Here is a 19,478-nt window from a genome sequence, read left to right on the forward strand (position 1 = left end):
GCTAGATTTCTCAACCTTGTTATAGCAATACTTCTCTATGTATTTAGATTCTGAGGTTTAAATCTGCATCTGCATTTTGGTTCTTTGTTTTTCCTTTTTTTTTTTTTTTTTTTTTTTTTTTTTTTTTGGAAAATGTACATATTTTTAGTGACTCTTTATGCACCGTGACAATGAAATGGGAACTCACGGGTGTTTGGCCTGTCACTTATTGCCAGGCCTACAGTGATTGCCTGCCATGCACATGGCCCTGAGTTTGGTCCCCATTACCACAAAATTACCTAAGTAAAATTAATGCTGTTCAATTGGCTATCATAAGAAATATATATCATTTTAATAAGGAATTGATGGACTTTGGAAAGCATTCCTTAGTTAAAAAAAAGGTAAGAGTAGATAGTTATGTAAGAGTTTGTCTTTGAACTGTGCATGGTGTCTTAGGCCTTTAATTCCAGCACTGGAAGTAGAGATAAATGGATCTCTGTGAATTTGAGGCCAGCCTGGTCTAGTTAAGGAAGTACAAACCAGTCAAGGCTAGATAGTGATAACCTGTCTCAAATAAACAAAATTAGATCTTCCAGTTAATTTGATACAAGAAAAATAAGTATAGCTGGGTGTGGAGGCTCATACCTTCATTTCTGGAGGCAGAGACAGGGAGGTCTTAGAATTAGAGGCCAACCAGGTCTGCTTGTGGGTTCCAGGCTAGCCAAGGTTACATTGTAGGGAGACCTGTCCCCAAAAACCGAAAACAAAAGCAACAAGTAAATTATAGTACACATATAAGAGATAGGCACATAGTACTAGTGCTGTCTTTAGTGAGATTCTAAAACCATAGTAGAAAGAAACCAGAAAAGGAAATCAATCTCAAATTACAAGTAGTATTTTATGGCCATTTTTAATCAGTAAAAATAGCTACCATTACTGAACACCAGAAAATTACTGAGTAATAAGATTTATTTTCATGACCTAGGTAGTTGTTGTATTTTCATCGTCCAGGTTTTTAAAAAAAAAAAAAAAAAAAGAGGAGAAGTTGGTTAACTTGGCAAGCTGTCACAGCCCTAGCAGTGGCACAGTGTGAAACCATGCTGCCCTGAGCCTTTGACTTCTACTACATGGTGGAGCCTTTGTAGAATTATGAACAAGAAAGGCTCTGTGGCCGAAAAGGACTCCTGTAAGGTCTCTGGGACTGTGTAAGTAACCTTAGGGCTAGGCTTACATGAAGGGTAGGAAGAGAAATACCAGGAAGCCCACATCAGTTTAGGGTCTGTATGATCAGTTTAAGAGTTTTGAATAGTTAGCATATGAGTTGTCATAGTATACTGAAAAGATTGTGACGTTTCTTTAAAGATTGAGCATTAAAAGGCATCAGATGTATATCTAGCAAGTTCAGAATTACATGATAGTTCTAATTAGAATTATGTAGGAACTTGTTGAAAACATAGCAACTGTTAAACTTGAGAGTAGCCCTGTTTTCAACAAATCTGAACTTTAAAAAAAAAATCTTTATTTTTTTAGCTTATGTAACATACTTAAACCAAGCATGATGGCAGTGATGGTGCATACCCTTTATCCCAGCACTAGGGAGGCAGAGGCAGAGGCAGAGGAGGCAGAGGAGGCAGAGGAGGCAGAGAGGTGGAGGAGGCAGAGGATCTCTCTGAGTTCAAGGCCAGCCTGATTACAGAGAGAGTTCCAGGACTTTAATTAATTAATTAAACCAGGCTGCTATAAAGAAAAGTTATGTTGATAAAGTATTGAAATAGGATCTAACCCACTTCAAAATTATTTTTCTTTGGGATTGCAGGTCTTTGGAAGCTCAGTGCATTTTTATTTATTTTATGTAATTGTTCCATTTAGTCACAAGGCAAATATCTTTTGTATATACTAACAAGTTTTTACAAAACGTTCTTTCTGTGAATGTTTCTTTCTGTTTATATTCTTCACTAACAGGTCAGCTCAGAGTATGTGGCATAAGCACACATGTGAATATACACATACCCACTTTATCATAATATTTTTTCCTTATGGAACTTTTTAAATGACATAATTATTACTTAAATATAAAATTTATTTTATACAAAAATGACATAGTAAATATTCATCTAATTTCTCTTTAGGTTAAAATGAAGGTGACCATTGATGGTTTATAAACTAAAGTGTTAGACAAAAATAATTTATGCCAGTAATGGTAGTGAATGCTTTTAATCCTAGTACTTGTGAGGTGGAGACAGAAAGATCTGAGTTAGAAGCTGGCCTGGGCTGCATGTAAAAGCACTGACTTTTTTTTTTTTTTCTAAATAATGGGGGAAAAACTGATGAGTTAATCTAAATCTATAGGAATAGATAGTCTGTGTAGAAAGTAACTTAGACTCTGTTCCCTCTCTTTTTTACAGTGCCAGGCCAAACCCCAGGCCTTATACATGATGGGCAGGCTCTGCCCCAGCTCAAGAATTTTTTAAACAGTATTTTAGAGATTGTAAATTTAGTCAAAGCCTGTAGAATTTAATTTTATCTTTAACTCTTGCCTTACTTAAAATTATTTAAGTGATTTTAACAAATATTTTGACTGAGTAAACTGGGGCTGATAATAATAAAATCTTGATAAAAATCTTTCAGATAGTATCAACCCTGAATATAAATTTATAAAATTCTGCACAGCAGAGCCACAGAAACTTTCTGTAGACATCTTTAAACTGTTGAGAGCTGAATTCAACTAAGTATAAAACACTAATACTGTTTTAGTTTTTAAAATAAATAAGCAAAACTGAAATGGGAAACCAGAGGCCCTTGTCCAGGTGTGCTTACCTGTGAGCTTCTTTCGCAGAATGTAAATTCTTGTTCTAACAGGACATGCTGGTGATTTGGCTGAGAGAGCAAAGGGGTGTCTCAGTGCAGATTAACAATGGTCTCCAGCACACTGAGATGGCTTCTGTGCAGCAGAGGAAGTTTATCAGTAGCAGTTACAGGAAGTGCAATATGCCACAGAATGACTAAGAGTTTGCTCCTTCACCAGAGGGTATTTTGAAACACAATCTATACAACTTTAAGTGCTTGTAGCTGATGTTTGTAACTGATCCCTGACTCTCCAGTCATGGAGTCTTGCCTGAGAAATTATCTATTCTGAGGTAAATTCTGAGGGATATTTCTTACTAGAAGAAATGAATGTTGTGTAGGTCTCAGGCAAGTCAGTGGCCTTCTCAGTCACCATTTCCCCCTCTAAAAACATAATTGTTTTGGAACATTGTGAGCACTGGGTAAGATGATACTTCACATGGTAGGTGAGCTGTGCATGTGAGTGTTACTCCTTCATTGATAGCACCCAAGGAAATTATAGGTAGAGCTTAAGGCAAAGTATAATTAGCTTATTCTCGCCAATTTGACTTTGGTACTGTGGGTCACGCATATTAGGCATGACTCTACCAATGTACTGTATGTTTGCCCGAATGCTTCCTTTAAAAAGGAGGCATTTTTATTTTTATGTATATGTATGCCACCATATGCATGAGTGCCCTCTGTGGTGAGAAGAGGGTTTGGGACCCCCAAAAGCTAAGATGCTCTTGGTGGTGAGGTCTGCCTGGATACAGGTGATGGGCAATGGAACTCAGTGCACTCCTTGAGGATTAAGCTGTGTCTCCAGTTCCTCTAATACTTTGCAAATAGGAAGTTGACTAAGCCAAGTCTATTGAAGAGTACGAGTGTCTCTGGAGGAAAGTTTTGTTTTGTTTTGTTTTTTTTAATTATATGTAAGTACACTGTCGCTGTTTTCAGACACACCAGAAGAGGGCATCAGATCCCATTCCAGATGGTTGTGAGCCATCATATGGTTGCTGGGAATTGAACTCAGGACCTCTGGAAGAGCAGTCAGTGATCTTAACCGCTGAGCCATCTCTCCAGCACCGGAAAGTCTCTTTAAGCAGATCTTTCTCTAGCCTTCTCCTCATCTGAAAAGTGAACATTGCAATCCCTAACTTATTATGGGATGTAAGTAAATGTAAACACTTCCTGGGTGCACAGGATAGCAGATACAGTAAATGCCACTGTCCCTGGTCACTGCCAAGGAACATAGATTACTATGATTTAGTTCTTAACTCGAAGGGACTTAAAAGTAATAGAATGTAATAAAACTGTCATCAACAGACTTTTTAATGGGGGATAAAGCTTTGTCTATTCTTGAGAACAGGGTGTCATTGTTTGGCCTAGACTTTTGGCCTTGAACTTTCAATCTTCCTGTTTCAGCCTCCCAAATGCTGGGATTACAGGCTTGTGCTGCCATCACACCCTGCTTTTACAAAGCTTTTAATTTGCTATTTTAATTTATTTTTAAATCTTTAGATTAAGATGATAATCATTATATCCAGGAGTAGAAAATAAAAATGATTTTGTTCAAAAGTAACTTAGGAAACCTTGACTCTGTAGACATCTTTACTCTTTTTTTCATAAGTTCCCTTTAAGGTATCATTCTTAAGATGTGTGCTTAAAAATCAAGTATTGAGTGATAGATTTTAAATATTCCTGAAGTACATAAAAGTCTTCTGTTTTATTTGAAAATACTTGACAAATATGTTTAATATGGAAGGAATTTCTTAGTCACTTTTCTGTCTTTAGAAAGAGGTTATTTTGTTTTAATTTCCTCTGACAAATATTTGTTTACAACAATTAACTCTATGAGGATAACTGAGTTATTCTGTGTCTGCCACCCAACCTCATCTTTCATTGCAGAAAATGGGAACACTGTCTGAAGTCATTTCCAATCAGGTCTGTTTTACCCTTCAAAAAGACAAGCAGAGTCTGGCATAATGATGCATGCCTGTAATCTCAGCATTTTAGAGGTGGAGCAGGAGGCTCTCTGGTGTGTTGGAGATCATCACACTCAGTGACTTTGAGGCCAGCCTGAATTACAGAACAAACAAAACCCCTCACTTCACCCCCAGACCTTATAACAGCAAAAGGACTAGGGCGAGCAGCCAGAAGAGATGTGAGAGAAAGAAAGACAGTCATGATGCTCTGGAGAGTAAAAGTGAAAGTGAAGTCTGCTCGCCCTCTGTGCTTTAATGTTCATTTTATCCACACTTTGCTTTATCTGGTTATGATTTACTCTTTAGGGAGATGAACTTTTTTTTAAACTAGTAGTAAATTCTTGAGAAAATTTGTATCGGCAGTTAAGAGCACTGACTGCTCTTCTAAACAACCAAGTTCAGCTCCCAGCACCCACATGGCAGCTCACAACCATCTGTAACTCCAGTCCTACAGAGGATCTTGTGCGCTCTTCTTGCCTCTGTGGGCACCAGACACATATGTAGTACATGGACACATATGCAAACAAAATACCCATACACATTAAAAAAGAAAGAAAGAAATTAATTTGATTTCATGTGCCTCTCAACACACAGTTCATTTAAAGATGTAACCCAGAATTTAAAGAAACAGAGTTGACAGAAGTAAATGTGATGGTCAAGGGTAACACCATTGGGCTGCAGAGATGACTCAGCGGTTAAGAGCACTGATTGCTCATCAGAAGGTCCTGGGTTCAAGTCCCAGCAACTACATGGAGGCTCACAACCATCCGTAATGAAATCTGACACCCTTTTCTGGTGCATCTGGAAACAGCTACAGTGTACTTACATATAATAAATAAATCTTTTAGAAAAAAAAAAAACAAAAGGTAACGTCATCTAGGAAGTTAGGAAGAAACACCCAGTACTTGACCTGCAAGTCTGCTCCTTATAGTTGCAATCAGGTGGAGGGCATGAGAGTTAGGTATTGATAGTTTTATTTGGTTCTGATGTGTAGCCAGGATGAATCATTAATTAAGAGGAAAATGTTCCTTTAATCCCAGCACTTGGGAGGCAGAGGCAGGCGGATTTCTGAGTTTGAGGCCAGCCCAGCAACCACACAGTAGCTCATAACAATCTTTAATGAGATCTAGTGACTTCTTCTGGCCTGCAGGCATACATGCAGGCAGAATGCTGGATAACAGATAGGTAGGTAGGTAGGTAGGTAGGTAGATAGATAGATAGATAGATAGATAGATAGATAGATAGATAGATAGATAGATAGATAGATAGATAGANATAGATAGATAGATAGATAGATAGATAGATAGATAGATAGATAGATTTTAAAAAAAAAAAAAAAAAAGGAACATCCTGCTCTTGCAAAGACCCAGGTTCAGTTCCCAGTACTCACATTAGGTGGTTCATCATCACCTGTAACTCCAGCTCTAGAGTGATACTCAATAAACTAGATTCTGTGAGCACCTGTACTCGCAAATGTATACACACACACACTTCACTTTCTTTTATTCATACTGCTCTGGAGAGTAAAAGTGGATCATTTTATAAGTTACTTAGCATCTTTAGACTCTAAACATTAACCAGCTTTAAGGGATTTGTTATGTTTTGTTGTTAATGCTTTAGACAGGGTCTCAATGTGTAAGCTAGGCTAGCCTCAGAAACCTCTGATTTGAGCTTCCAAAATGTAGGGAACAGTGTATGCGTTTGTTTGTATACTGTGTGTATGCCTGGTTCCCAAGGAAGCCAAGAGCCCTTGGAACTGCAGTTGCAGCCAGCTCTGAGGCTTGTGTGAGTGCTGGGAATAGAATCAGGGTCCTCTGGAAGAACAGTCAGTGCCCTCCTCCCTTCTGAGCCATCTCTCCAGTCCCTTCAGATGTTATTCTTGAACACTAAAATGTTTTTATGTTTATTCATAGCCTTCTGTTGTGGGAGTGAATCTGATCTATTTTGGTTGTGTTGTTTTTCTTATTTTTTAACATATTCTAAAACAAGGTAAATGAAAGATACACAGTCAGCTTTGTTCTAAAGTCTGTTTTCATTTATTGTACAAAATTAAGTTTTAATGTGTTATGTGTAATAGAAAAGCAGTTTTGTCTTGTGCCATATGTAAAGGTAAAGAGATGTAGCCTAATATTAGCTGTGCTAAGATAGCAACTGGTATGGGTTCTATCTCATCCAGGGAGAATGGACCATTGCATTACACAGTTGAATTCTACACATTAGGAATTTGACATCTGCTTGGCTCTAAGGGCTTAATAGAACTCTTCCAAGTTCAAGTACATTCAGACAGAGGTCATTCACTGCTGAACAGGAATGTTTAATTACCTCATATTATTTCTATTAGTTTCTTCAGCTGCTGTTGTTTTATTTACTTTATTATAAATATGAAGTATGAAACAGAAATAAGACTTGAGCAAGCATACATCTCCCTTTCTGGTCTGTTTGACGCTAAACAAAGAGCGTGTCAGACTTTGGAACAAATGTGGATGGGAACCACCACCAGCCAGCTTTATTTTTAACTCAGTCTTCCTCATTGCTGCTTTGCATTTCCCTTTCCAACCTGTGGCCTAGTTGAGTTTTTCAGTTCCTTCTTCATGCTTTCTCTCCCTGGCGGCTGTAAGCACACCAGTAGATTGCAGCAGGAGGTTGGGTCCTGTGAGTTCCTTTGCTCGTTTCCAAGTGTCCGACTCAGCAGTCCAGAGCCCACTACTTGCCAGAAAGTCACCGTTGCTCCGTGGCTGGCGCTTGCCTACTTGCTTTGACCTTTTGAGAGATGATACTTTGTTTGCCAGAACCACAGTTGATAGAAATAGAAAGGTACAGATAAGGAAAAGCACTGCAATTACAATTAAGCAAATTAGCATGGCTGTGTTGCTAGTGTTCTCCTCACAGACTTCCTTTTTAAACGTTTCCCCCTGACTTTTGATCTCTGCTGTTGGAGAACTGTTTCTGAAGGCACGGGGCGTGGAGGACTTGGGTGTAGATGTGGAAGCTAAAGGCACAGTGGGAGATGATGCAGGCTTGTCTGTGGCGCTCACCTTGTGACCCAAAGCAGGAGTGACAAGGTTTGTGTTGTCACTCAGATGTCTGCTGGGGCCGTTCTGATTACTAGAACCCGAGGCAGTGACACTGCTAGCCCACAGGTGTGTGTAGTTTGCTCTTGTTCCAGGAGACGAGGCCCACACTGTTGTCATCAGGAAAACAAGATGCAGGTACTGTCCTGTGTGCTCCATACCCACAGGTCCACTGCTATCTGTTGGGACAGCAATATCTGTTGTTAGTTTGTGGAAGAACAGTGTCTAGCACGTGGAGTAATTGTGTTTAACAAGCTGCACTTGAGATAGCACAAGGATGCCTACCTTTTGCTGTTAGATTCTTCTCAACTGAATTTGTTGTTTTGTGTTTTAACTGAATTTTCATTCCTGTTCTTAGATTGTACATAAAAATGAAAACTTTTGTTGTACATTCTGTAATGCTGTAAGTTAGCATTACAAATCTGTTGGCCATGTTTAATCTTGCACCATAGCTCTACAAATTCTCCTTTTAAGGGAGTGCCCTGGACCTAGACTTGGAGTCCGATGCTTCTGCTTTTGTGCTATGCTTCCTCTTTGAAGGCTCCTTCTCACTAAATTGCTCGCCCTCTGAGGAGCACGGCCTCATCTTGAAGTAAAGGAAAACATGGCCTTGGAAGTTTCAAGTTTTAAAAGATATCACAAGTGGCTTTTTTGGGAGGGGTGGAGAGGGAGGGTGGAGGTTTGGAGGAGCCTGAGAGCAAGTGAGAATGGAAGTGCATTTGTCCTGTCCAGCATGGCACTAAGCAGCCCGAGGACTCTTGCCTAGGATGCAGCTCTGTGAGTGCTGCTGATTCCACCTCTGTTGCCATGGCCGACCATGGCTTTCCAATAGCAGAGGCACAGAGCTTCTCTCAACCAGAGCCCAGAAAAACAAAAGGCTTCTTTGCTCTCAAGAGCTGTATAAAGGTGGCCACCCTTGTCGTCAGTTTGTAACTGACATCTTTTTCTCCCTTATTTTAACAGAAATCTACAAAAGAAATTATAGAGAAAAATTAAAAGGAATCACTCATCAGGCTCCTGGGGCCCAAGAACACAGAGCCTGACTGTGAGCAGCTCACCTTAACAGCCAGGGGACAATGCTCAGCCCTCGTCCCACCTCTCCTCCCAAAAACTTAGCTTAGTTTAAAGAAAGTTTAGTTTGGGGCTCAGAGCTTCCTAGAAGCCAGTGCTAGGACAAAATTCTGTTCTTAGCTCTTGTTATCAGCTATCTGCTTAGAGGTCTTTCTGGGGCGCCATGTCTGCCCCACGTACAGCTAACCTAGCAAGGGACATTTGGTTACACCTTTAGTGAGGTGAGTTGTTTCTTCTCTTTAAAAGTCAGCCTACCTCTGCCTCCTGAGTTCTGGGGTCACAGGTGGGTAGCCAGGACCATGAGGTGTTTATAATCCTATACCTGTTCTCCAGAGTAACATTTGAAAAACGATTTTATTCAGAGCATAAATGAGAGGAGACTGAGCAAACTCTAGATTGTTCTAAGACTTAATGAGTGTAGTTGTCTTGTTAAGATTGTTTTATAGATGTTACTTTCAAACTTGACTATGTGGAGGAGGTTTTTTCCAGGTCTAGGTTAGGGCCTAAAATTCTGTCTCTAAACTACTTCTAAGTAGTACAGATACCGCCCTGCTGGTCACACTTGAGCCAGGGAGCTTTACTGTGGTATAATCTATGCCATTCAACAATATCGGAATGCTAATAAAACACAGGCGTTGAGATTAACAGATGAGATACGCCTAGTTACACAGTCAAAAATAGCATATAGTAAATGACGCTAGTTAGAAACTACATTTTGATTCATATTTTATATGAAGAGTGGAGAGGGGGAGGGGACCCCCCCCCGTGTTCTGGGATCCAGATCACTATTGAGATTATGACTGTTGAGTTGATAGATGCTTAAAGATAAACTGCACTGACTTTTGTGTGATAGTATTCAGCTTCAGTCTTCAAAGTGAATGATAGGATTCTCTGGATACTTTATAAGTCAGTCACATACCAAAAAAAAAGCACTTTAAATTGATTTAGTAAGAAATGTCCATCCTTTCCTACCAGAGTAGACTTACGCATTCAATGTTAAAATGAGTTAATGTAGGTTATTTTAATCACATTAGTTCATTCACAGTGCAGTATATACATCACAGTGTTGTACATGCTAGCTAGCCGTGTACCACAGGACAGCATAATAGATCTGCTGTTGGTTGTCCTCAGCCAGATGTGCTGTCATGCCCTGGTAAACAAGCTGCCGGCAGCACGAGACCCTCCCTGCTCACGATCGCCTGAGACAGAGACTGGTCCTACGTCTCCATCTTATGCCCCGGAGGCCAGGTTGGCTTAGCAAAGTTTTGGTTTTGTCTCATTATTTTTAGTCAGATAGGTCATTCCTAAGCTGTAGTAATGAGAATGTATTTCCTTAATTTAAAAACAAAACAACAAAAACTCAAAGCTTTTCAACTCATTTGAGTACAAAATCAAGACCTTCCTCATCCTGATTTAAATTCCATATTAATAATTATAAATTTTCCTAGCTCTAATTGATTATGCTGTTTATTTAATTTTTCATAATGGAATAGAAAACACATAACGATTCTACGTTGTTAGATATATGTATATGCCTTCGAAAAAGCACATCCTCCCCACTAGCCTGAACAGAATTGTAAGTGGGGCGGAGTAAGAAAGCCTCGTGTGCTACCTACCTTCCAGAGCACTCTTCCCAGCCTTCACTTAATAAGCCACCTCTGTTCTTCTCTTCTTATTTTAAGTGGAATAGTTTGGAGACTGTGAAACTTAAATCTGCAGGGTTGTTTAAAGAGGATATGTACAGCTAGCTTTCCACTCTTAAAACCAAACCACAGATGACACATTTCCTTTCCGCTGCAACTCAAATACATGTCACGGGGAAAGCAGAGAGTGACTTGTCCAGCTGGCAATGGGATGACAAGAGGCTTTGTAGTGCCAGTCTCCACCCCCAGAATGGGGAGGGCTTTCTTTCCTCTTTCCTTCCCCTCCCCCCTTCTCTCTCCCACCTTTGGCTTATTGTTTATGCCTACTATCTGCTCACATCTGAGCAGAATTTGGGCCAGAGAATGCTTACAGGGTGTGGTGTGTGTGTACAGTTTGTGGCATGGCCTCAGATTAGACACATCGGTCCGGGATGGAGTACACTATCTGGTGTGAAATCAGATAGACTCCCCTGATGATCGCCTTGGTTCTGCTGATTGTGCCGAAGCCTGGGTCACAGCAGATCCCCTCCGATCCTGTCACACTACGATCCTCCCTTCAGATTTTCTGAGGTGCTTGTTTCCTCACTAGTCCCACACACGTCACGCATCTCTAATGCTGTCTTTGATCGTATCCTCCCCTTTTCCTGATGAGCACCACACTAATCTCCGGGGCTCTTTAGACACTTTCTCATTTCCTTAAAAAGATGGCCACTTTTGATTTATATAATTTAAATTTTATTTATTTTTATGGTGTCACTGCAACTGATCCCAGTTATCTATGCCTACCTTTATGTAGGTTTTGATGTCACCAGGTTTGCATGACAAGCACCTGCTGAGCCAAGTCTCTCAGACCTCCCCCCCTTTTTATTTTGAGTCAAGTTCATTAAGTTGCCCATGGTAGCTTTGAGTATTTTTGGGTTTTGCTGGTTTTTCTTTTTTTCTTTTTTCTTTTTTCTTTTTAATCTCCTCTCACAGTACATCCCAACCACAGCTTCCTCTCATTCCTCTCCTCAGTCTGCCCCCACACCTCCTCTTCCCCAGATCCACTGCTCCTCCATTTTCCTTCAAAAAAGAACAGGCCTGAAACAGCTTCTTGTGGAGTTGAGACTGGCCTAGACCTCAGTATGGAGCTGAGGATGACCTTGCCTTTATGATCATCTTGCCTTGCTCCCATGTGCCGGGATCACAGGCTTGTATCACCACACCCATCTGAGTGCCAGGAATTGCACCTAAGCTTTCATACATCCACTATGAAGTACTCCGCCAACTGTCCAAAACCACAGCCTCCTTATTCTTGCTAAAAGTCAAAAAAGTTGCCTATCTTTTCAAATGTGATTCCAAAATATTTGCATAAATGGGAATATTGTTTTAAAACAACAAAAGTGTCATGCTCTCTACATACATTTGTATTAGTAGGCCTGTGCTGGCACCAGCCAGTTTATTTTCAGCAAGCAGGATAGTGGGCTCCGACACTGGCAGTCCAGAGATCGTAGCTTGACAAATGTCCACCCCCAGGCAAACACTGAGGCCTTTCTGTCCCTCATGGCTGTTGCATCTCTGTAAGCTCACCAATGTTGATCTCATTCTCTAGCCAGTGTAGTACACACTTAGTCACCTCTTTCCTTTCCACCGCTCCTCAAGCCCCACTTCTCTTTTCTGTTCAGTTCAAACTTTCTTCTGTCAGATTCTACACTGGATCTTTACTATATCTACATAGTTTTCAGCATATATTTGTAATTTCAAGTTGGTCTTAACCTTCTTTTGAACTTCACAATGTTTTTTCCCCTCTGTTGTTTCTCTTGCAAGTGATGTAGACTACACCATGCAGGCTGAATTTGTCCAAAGTGCTTAAATCCAAATATTTGCAGGTTTAGATTTCCTTCAGATTTTACAATATTTACATTTACATACACAACGAGATTTTAGGTGGATGATACTGAATGCTAAACACAAAATGTTTTTATATGTACATATGTACTATTTCATATGTACCTTATACATATAACTGAAGGCAAAGCTGTACTTTGTGGTGTATCTATGGTTTGAGCATTGGGTTTGAGTATTCACCCTGGCATCTGATGGCATTCAGAAAGTGTTTTTCAGAATAGGAATAGCCAACCTGTGTATTTTCTTTTTCTTTTTTCAACTTTTTGTTTGTTTATTTGGTTGGTTGGTTGGTTTTTTGAGACAAGGTTTCTTTGTATAGCACTGGCTGTCCTGGAACTCACTCCATAGACCAGGCTGGCCTCAAACTCAGAAATCTACCTGCCTCTGCCTCCCAAATGCTGGGATTAAAGGCGTGCGCCACCAATGCCTGGCTTTTTCAACTTTTTAATTAACTCTTTGTGAGTTTCAAATCATGTACCCCACAGTCCCATCTCCCCATGCCCTTGTATTTGCCCTCCATGCTTGTAACCTCACTCCCAGAGATAATAAAAAACAATAAAATAAACAAAACGAAGCATAGAAAACATCTTATCATGAAAGCTGTAGTATGTCACAGTGTGTCCCACAGTATATCCCTGTGCTTCACACATCTTCACTTGCAAATGTTCATTGCAATGAGTCATTGGTCTATTTCGAGGTCCCTGGCTTCTGTCACACCATCAGTATTGGATTCTCATTGGGACTCCTCCCAGCCATCCCGTTGTTGCCCTCTGTCCTTCAGAGGAGATCCTTCAGGTCTGGACCAACAAGATTGGCCCTTTCATGAGCTCCAGCAGTTCATAGATAATAAAGATCTTGGGATGGGCCAACTCAAAGCTCTGGATCTGAGCCTAGATGGTAGCTAAGCTAGTCAGCACGCCAGGTCTCCTTTATCCAAACCAGCAGGGGGCAAGCTCTCCAGCACTGCTGCAGCTATCCCACTTAATACTGCCATCATCAAGAGGCAGGGTCAGTTCTCCTGCTCTCAAGCCCTCAGAGAGGCTTATCCATACTCACATCTACCCAGTCAGCTCCACTGTGCTGCCCAGTTGAGGCATGGGGCCCACTCTCTCAAGTGCTGCAGATAGCAAAGGGTTGGGTCAGTTCTCATCCCCTCTGTGAGGGCCAGCTCTACTATATTGAGCAGGCAAGGTGCAGGGCCTACTCTCCCAAGTGCTGCAGCTGGTGAGGAACAGGGCCAGTTCACTCTCTGTCATGACCAGCTTTCCCAGCTGCCTTAGGTGGTAAGAGGGGCTATTTTCATTATTTATTCTTTTAATCTTAAACTGTTTCATTTTAAAAATAATTTAACTTGTCATTTTATTTTTCGACAAGATTAAAAGTTCTTACATGGGGGCTGGAGAGATGGCTCAGCGGTTAAGAACACTGACTGTTCTTCCAAAGGTCCTGAGTTCAAATCTCAGCAACCACATGGTGGCTCACAACCATCCGTAATGAGATCTGACGCCCTCTTCTGGTGTGTCTGAAGACAGCTACAATGTACTTACATATAATAAATAAATAAATCTTTAAAAAAAAAAAAAGTTCTTACATGAAGATACTTACCATAACTCAGAGATAATGGAGCATAAGGAACAGTGGGCCTGAGTTAGTCAAGCACAGTACTCTTCCGAGCTTCCTTCTATGTCTGCTTGTGTTCTTTCAGTTGTAAGCCAGGTATGCCTGGGGAAGCCGAGGAAACCGTGGGTGAATGTGGAAGGACCAAATCAAGTCCTGAGGAATGAGTGGTGTTTGAATGTCTCGGGTCCATGGTAGTGGCAAAGCTTCTCTCTCTCTCTCTCTCTCTCTCTCTCTCTCTCTCTCTCTCTCTCTCTCTCTCTCACACACACACACACACACACACACACACACACACACACACACACACACGGTGGGGCTCAGAAGGACTGCAGCGCCTTCCTCTCCTCCCTTAGGATGTTGGCAGGGTGTGCAAATATGAGGGTTTACCAACAGTTGACCAATGTGTGCCAAAATTGTAGCTCTCTTCCCCCCTGGTCGGTAAAGCTGGAGACTGCTCACCTACAGAAGTCTCCTGTCGAGACTAGGCGGCCTCGCTGTACCTAGTACATTTCCTGAGGGTTAGGCTTGCTGCAGTAGTTGGTGTGGCGCCATCAGAGCGCACACAGCCTACCTCACCCCAGCTTGTCTATATGTGCATTTGTGTCAGCCCTTTCTTGATTCCTTCACTGCTCCAGTCAGATTTCCAGGACCTAAGCCAAGTGGTCATGGTGTATGACCTAATGTGGTTTAATCAAAACATGGAACATTAGCTTATGCAGCTGAACAGTCTGGATAAATCTAACCAAAGGGGAGAATTTTATCTATGACTCAGATTATAACCAAGACCCCAGACTGTCTTTTCACTTCTCAGCACCTTCTCTTTGGGTTTTGAGGAAGGCTTTTCCTTTCTATCCCAAGACATAAATTTATAATCCCTGGGCCAAGCAGTGATGATGCAGCCCTTTAATCCCAGCACTCAGGAGTCAGAGGGAGGTGGATCTCTGTGAGTTTACAATCAGCCTGGTTTACAAAGTGAATTCCAGCATAGTCCTAGCTACACAGAGAAACCCTGTCTTCAAAACATAATAAACAAGCAAACAAATCCCAGGGCTGTGTATTTTCTTAATTACAAACATGGAGAAAAGCTCTCTACCCCCCACACTTTAAACTGTGATTTAGCCTGTGATTTGAGCCTCTGGCTTCCTTGGCCTGACTTGAGACTTTGTGTTCATTGCTGAGCCACCTTCTGTTCAAGGTCAGCTCCATGGATTGGCCTCAGCTTCTGAGCATCTTTTCCAGCCACTGGCTTCTCTGAGGAGTACCCTGCGTCCTTCACTGTCTTCTTTCTTGATGAGCAGATTTGTTGCTATTGCCATCATTTTTAAGGACTTTGTCTCTTCTCTCTTTATCCTTATTGTTCAAAGTCTGGAAAATAAGAAAATCCATACTTTGAAGACATATCATTGTCCTCTTTAGAAAATTAATCAGAACCAGAGAGATGGCTCAGCATTAAAGGCTAAGCTCAGAACTAGAAATATGAGGAAATTAACCATAAAATTTTTCAAAGGGGTCAGTGAGATGGCCCAACAGGTGACGATGCTGTTATTACAAGCCTGACAACCTAAATCCAGTCTCCAGAGCATGTCTGGTAGGGAGCGCGGGGAACTGACCCTTACCTCCATGGGTATGCTGTGTTGTCTTCTGGCTTCCACATGCATGCACACGCTCACACCTACATGCACACACAATTAGTAAAGGTAAAACAAAAAAAATAGATTTATATTCTGTACATTCAGAAATTTTAACAATCTGTCCTTTTTTTGTTGCCTTCCTTAGGTTCAAAACTGGCCAAATCAATGGTGATCTGCTGATATACCATGTCTTGCTGACTTTAAAGCCATATTATGCAAAGCCATATGAAATTGTAGTGGACCTTACCCATACTGGGCCTAGCAATCGCTTTAAAACGGACTTCCTCTCTAAGTGGTTTGTTGTCTTTCCTGGCTTTGCCTATGACAACGTCTCTGCAGTCTATATCTATAACTGTAACTCCTGGGTCAGGGAGTATACCAAATACCATGAGCGGCTGCTGACTGGCCTCAAGGGCAGCAAAAGGCTCATTTTCATCGACTGTCCTGGGAAGCTGGCTGAACACATAGAGCACGAGCAGCAGAAACTCCCTGCTGCTACCTTGGCTTTGGAAGAGGATCTAAAGGTTTTCCACAATGCTCTCAAGCTAGCTCACAAGGACACCAAAGTTTCTATTAAGGTAACCTCTGTTCTGTTTTAAATACTCGTTGCCTTTCCTGACTAACCAGCTCATATTGTGATCTCTACAAATGTTCTCATCGTTGCATATCTAATATTAGTTCCATCCAGATATGGGAAGACCAAGACTTCTATCTTTATTGTGGTCCTACAGAAAATTGCACACTTACAAAACACTCTCATAAGGCCTGAGTGATGGCACAGTGGTTAAGAGTGCTGGCTGCTCTTCTAGAGATCCAGGGTTCAGTTCCCAGAGCCCACATTGGTGGGTCACAACTGTCTGTAACTCCAGCTCCAAGGGATTTTCTGGCTCCCGAGGACACCAGGCACACGTGTGATGCAGAGATATATATGCAGGCAAACACTCATACACATTAGAGAGGGCAGGCAGTTCTTGACTGTGAGCTCTGCCCAGCGGTTGGCTGTGTGGAGTGGAAAGGACCTGGTGACATAGTTCTGTTGATTGCATCATGGTTTTTCAGAGTGGTGAGTTTTACCCCTTCAGTGTTTATAGAATTCTTGGCCTTTTTTAAAAGGAAAATGATTTTTTTTTCTGTTGGATCCAGTTTCTTTTGAGAGTATTTATAAATAAGTGTTAAAGTAAATTAAACTCATAGCAAACATGGTGTAGGGATGGGTGAATGAGTTGGGATTTTGGAGCTTCTGAGAATTCTATGTAACTGGAATCTGTTCCCTCCTCACACCATTTCTCAGGTTGGTTCTACTGCTGTTCAGGTAACCTCAGCAGAAAGAACAAAAGTTTTGGGGCAGTCCGTCTTTTTGAATGATATCTACTATGCTTCTGAGATTGAAGAGATCTGCCTAGTTGATGAGAACCAGTTCACTTTAACCATTGCAAACCAAGGCACACCACTGACCTTCATGCACCAAGAATGTGAAGCCATTGTTCAGTCTATCATTCATATCAGGACCCGCTGGGAGCTGTCACAACCTGACTCCATCCCTCAACATACCAAGATTCGACCAAAGGATGTCCCTGGGACACTGCTTAATATTGCATTACTGAATTTGGGCAGTTCAGACCCGAGCTTACGGTGGGTATTTCTCTCCCACCCTTCCCCTTTTTCTTTTTCTTTTTCTTTTTTCTTTTTTTTAAATTTTCTTTTCTTTATTAAATTCACTTCAAGTTAAATAGTATCTCACTGTTCTTAACTGAGTGCCATTGTTTAGGAAAGGCCTAAAGTTTAGTGAATCGGATACATTACTGCATCCTACCTGTGTCATCTCAATAGTATTCTCTAAAGAAATCTTCTGGTGCTCTTCCTTTGCCTCAGCAACAGGAGCAACGTGAACAAAAAGAATATTACTGTGGAGAGCATCACAGTAAAATACACATGTTGTGTCGCTGCTGTGGCCCTAAAGGCTCCAGATGACCTGTGGCCAAGTGCAAGGCAATGTATACCTGGAGACTGGCACAGAACACTGCTAGGGTGTCGCGCATGAGGCGCCTAAGCATTGTCTACCGCACATCCCAGGCAGATGCACATCCCAGCCTGTAGACTCAGCGGATTTGGTTTGGTGGGGGCTGCTATGTTGTAACAACATGCTTTCAGGAACAGTGGTGAACTCTCCTTTTTGGTAAAATATTGGTAACAATGCCTTCCTAATGCTCCTATAAGGTAAAAGTTTGACAGTAGCATTTGCAGTAGGGTACTATAATACAAGCCAATGGTTTGTGCTTAGCGAATGGTGTTTTCCCACTTCCTGTTCCCACCTCCTTTCTCTTCCTTTTCTTTTCCATGTGTGGATGATTTTTTATCTTAGGTATCTTAAGAATGTCAAGATTTTTACTTAGGGAGGTAGAACTTTCCTAATCTGAATTCCAAAATGCTCCAGAATCTGAAATTTCATATGTACTTTGTCCAGACTTTATAACATATCACTTTATTAAGACGAGCTTTCTCTGTGTAGCTCTGGCTGGCCAAGAACTTGCTGGAATTAAGGCCACTTTCACCACCCCATTTCAGAACTTTTGATCATAGATGCTCATTCTGCAAAATCTATGTAAATATTTCAAACCCTGAGCATATCTGAATATGGTCATTTTAGATAAGAGACACTTAATTCTCAGATTCGGGAACTCTCTCTTAGGATATAACATAACCCAGGGTTTATGCTGGGCCTTGTAAGCTTTCAAATTTGCCTTTATTTAGAAGGAAAAATGTGTTCAGCAAGATGTCTCAGTGGATAAAAGAGCTCATCACAAGCCTGAAGGAGAGAACTAGTTTTGGATCACTAATACATGGCATGCCTTTATTCAGTCATTTACTTCTTTTTGTTTGGTTGGTTGGTTGGTTTTGTTTTGTTTTTTGAGACAGGGTTTCTCTGTGTAGCCCTGGCTGTCCTGGAACTCACTCTGTTGACCAGGCTGGCCTGGAACTCAGAAATCTGCCTGCCTCTGCCTCCTAAGCGCTAGGACTAAAGGCATGCACCACCATGCCCAGCCAGTCATTTACTTCTATTGACCACCCAAGACCCTAAATCTTTACTGTTTTATGCTCCCATGAAAATGTCTAGGAAGACCAGCACCTCTTAAGAGCATCACGGACTCTTCCAGTGCTGATTTCATGGCTGATTTTCTCCATCTCCTGTTTGGGGCTTGCCGTATATTCTGTCTCTAGTCAGCTGTAACACTGAAAAAGAATTGACCATGCTTTGTGATAAAATCTTGAGTTGTATGTTGTGGGGAAAATGTAATTACAAACAAAGAAAATGTAAAACAATCTCCTTCGTGTTTTCTCTTAGGTCTGCTGCCTATAATCTCCTGTGTGCCTTAACCTGTACCTTTAATTTAAAGATTGAAGGTCAGTTGCTAGAAACATCGGGGTTATGCATCCCTGCCAACAACACACTCTTCATTGTCTCTATCAGTAAGACGCTCGCAGCCAATGAGCCACACCTCACCTTAGAGTTTTTGGAAGAGTGTATTTCTGGATTTAGCAAATCTAGTAAGTAATAATGACTTTCCTTAATACTAAGAATGACTTTTAAGACAATTAAAAGAAAACTCTTTTGTTTGGGAATTTTCTAGGAGTCTCTCACTTACTGTATTTTTACTTTTTAAGAACTTTACTTGCTTTTTTTTTTTTTTTTTTTTTTTTTTTCACATAAGATACACATCACTTTAGAATGACTGAAAGAAAATCCTGGTGGGATGCACAAAGAGACTT

At 41.0% G+C, this 19,478-nt stretch overlaps 2 protein-coding genes across 4 annotated transcripts in view; one reads left to right on the forward strand and one right to left on the reverse strand.

Annotated features, from left to right (window-relative positions):
• Positions 1-19,478, forward strand: part of Nf1 (neurofibromin 1) — a 248,403-nt gene that overhangs the window by 186,915 nt on the left and 42,010 nt on the right. The window contains exons 37-39 of the mRNA XM_021212697.2: positions 15,856-16,288; positions 17,002-17,342; positions 19,054-19,256. Coding sequence (XP_021068356.1) covers positions 15,856-16,288; positions 17,002-17,342; positions 19,054-19,256 — 977 coding nt within the window. The remainder of the gene's footprint in view (positions 1-15,855; positions 16,289-17,001; positions 17,343-19,053; positions 19,257-19,478) is intronic.
• Positions 6,801-10,790, reverse strand: Evi2a (ecotropic viral integration site 2A). 3 transcript variants are annotated; one of them, XM_029546037.1, is made up of 3 exons: positions 10,546-10,739; positions 8,144-8,211; positions 6,820-8,037 (listed from the first exon to the last, which is right to left on the reverse strand). In XM_029546037.1, the coding sequence occupies exons 2-3, from the start codon at positions 8,202-8,204 to the stop codon at positions 7,352-7,354; spliced, it is 747 nt and encodes a 248-aa protein (XP_029401897.1). In that variant the 5' UTR covers positions 8,205-8,211; positions 10,546-10,739; the 3' UTR covers positions 6,820-7,351. The 3 variants fall into 3 exon arrangements, with proteins under 3 accessions (XP_021068201.1, XP_021068202.1, XP_029401897.1); XM_021212542.1 differs by lacking the exon at positions 8,144-8,211 and having other exon boundaries at positions 6,801-8,037; positions 10,546-10,790; XM_021212543.1 differs by having other exon boundaries at positions 6,801-8,825; positions 10,546-10,790.

The sequence above is a fragment of the Mus pahari genome, chromosome 14, assembly GCF_900095145.1.
Source record: "Mus pahari chromosome 14, PAHARI_EIJ_v1.1, whole genome shotgun sequence".
NCBI classification, from domain to species: domain Eukaryota; kingdom Metazoa; phylum Chordata; class Mammalia; order Rodentia; family Muridae; genus Mus; species Mus pahari.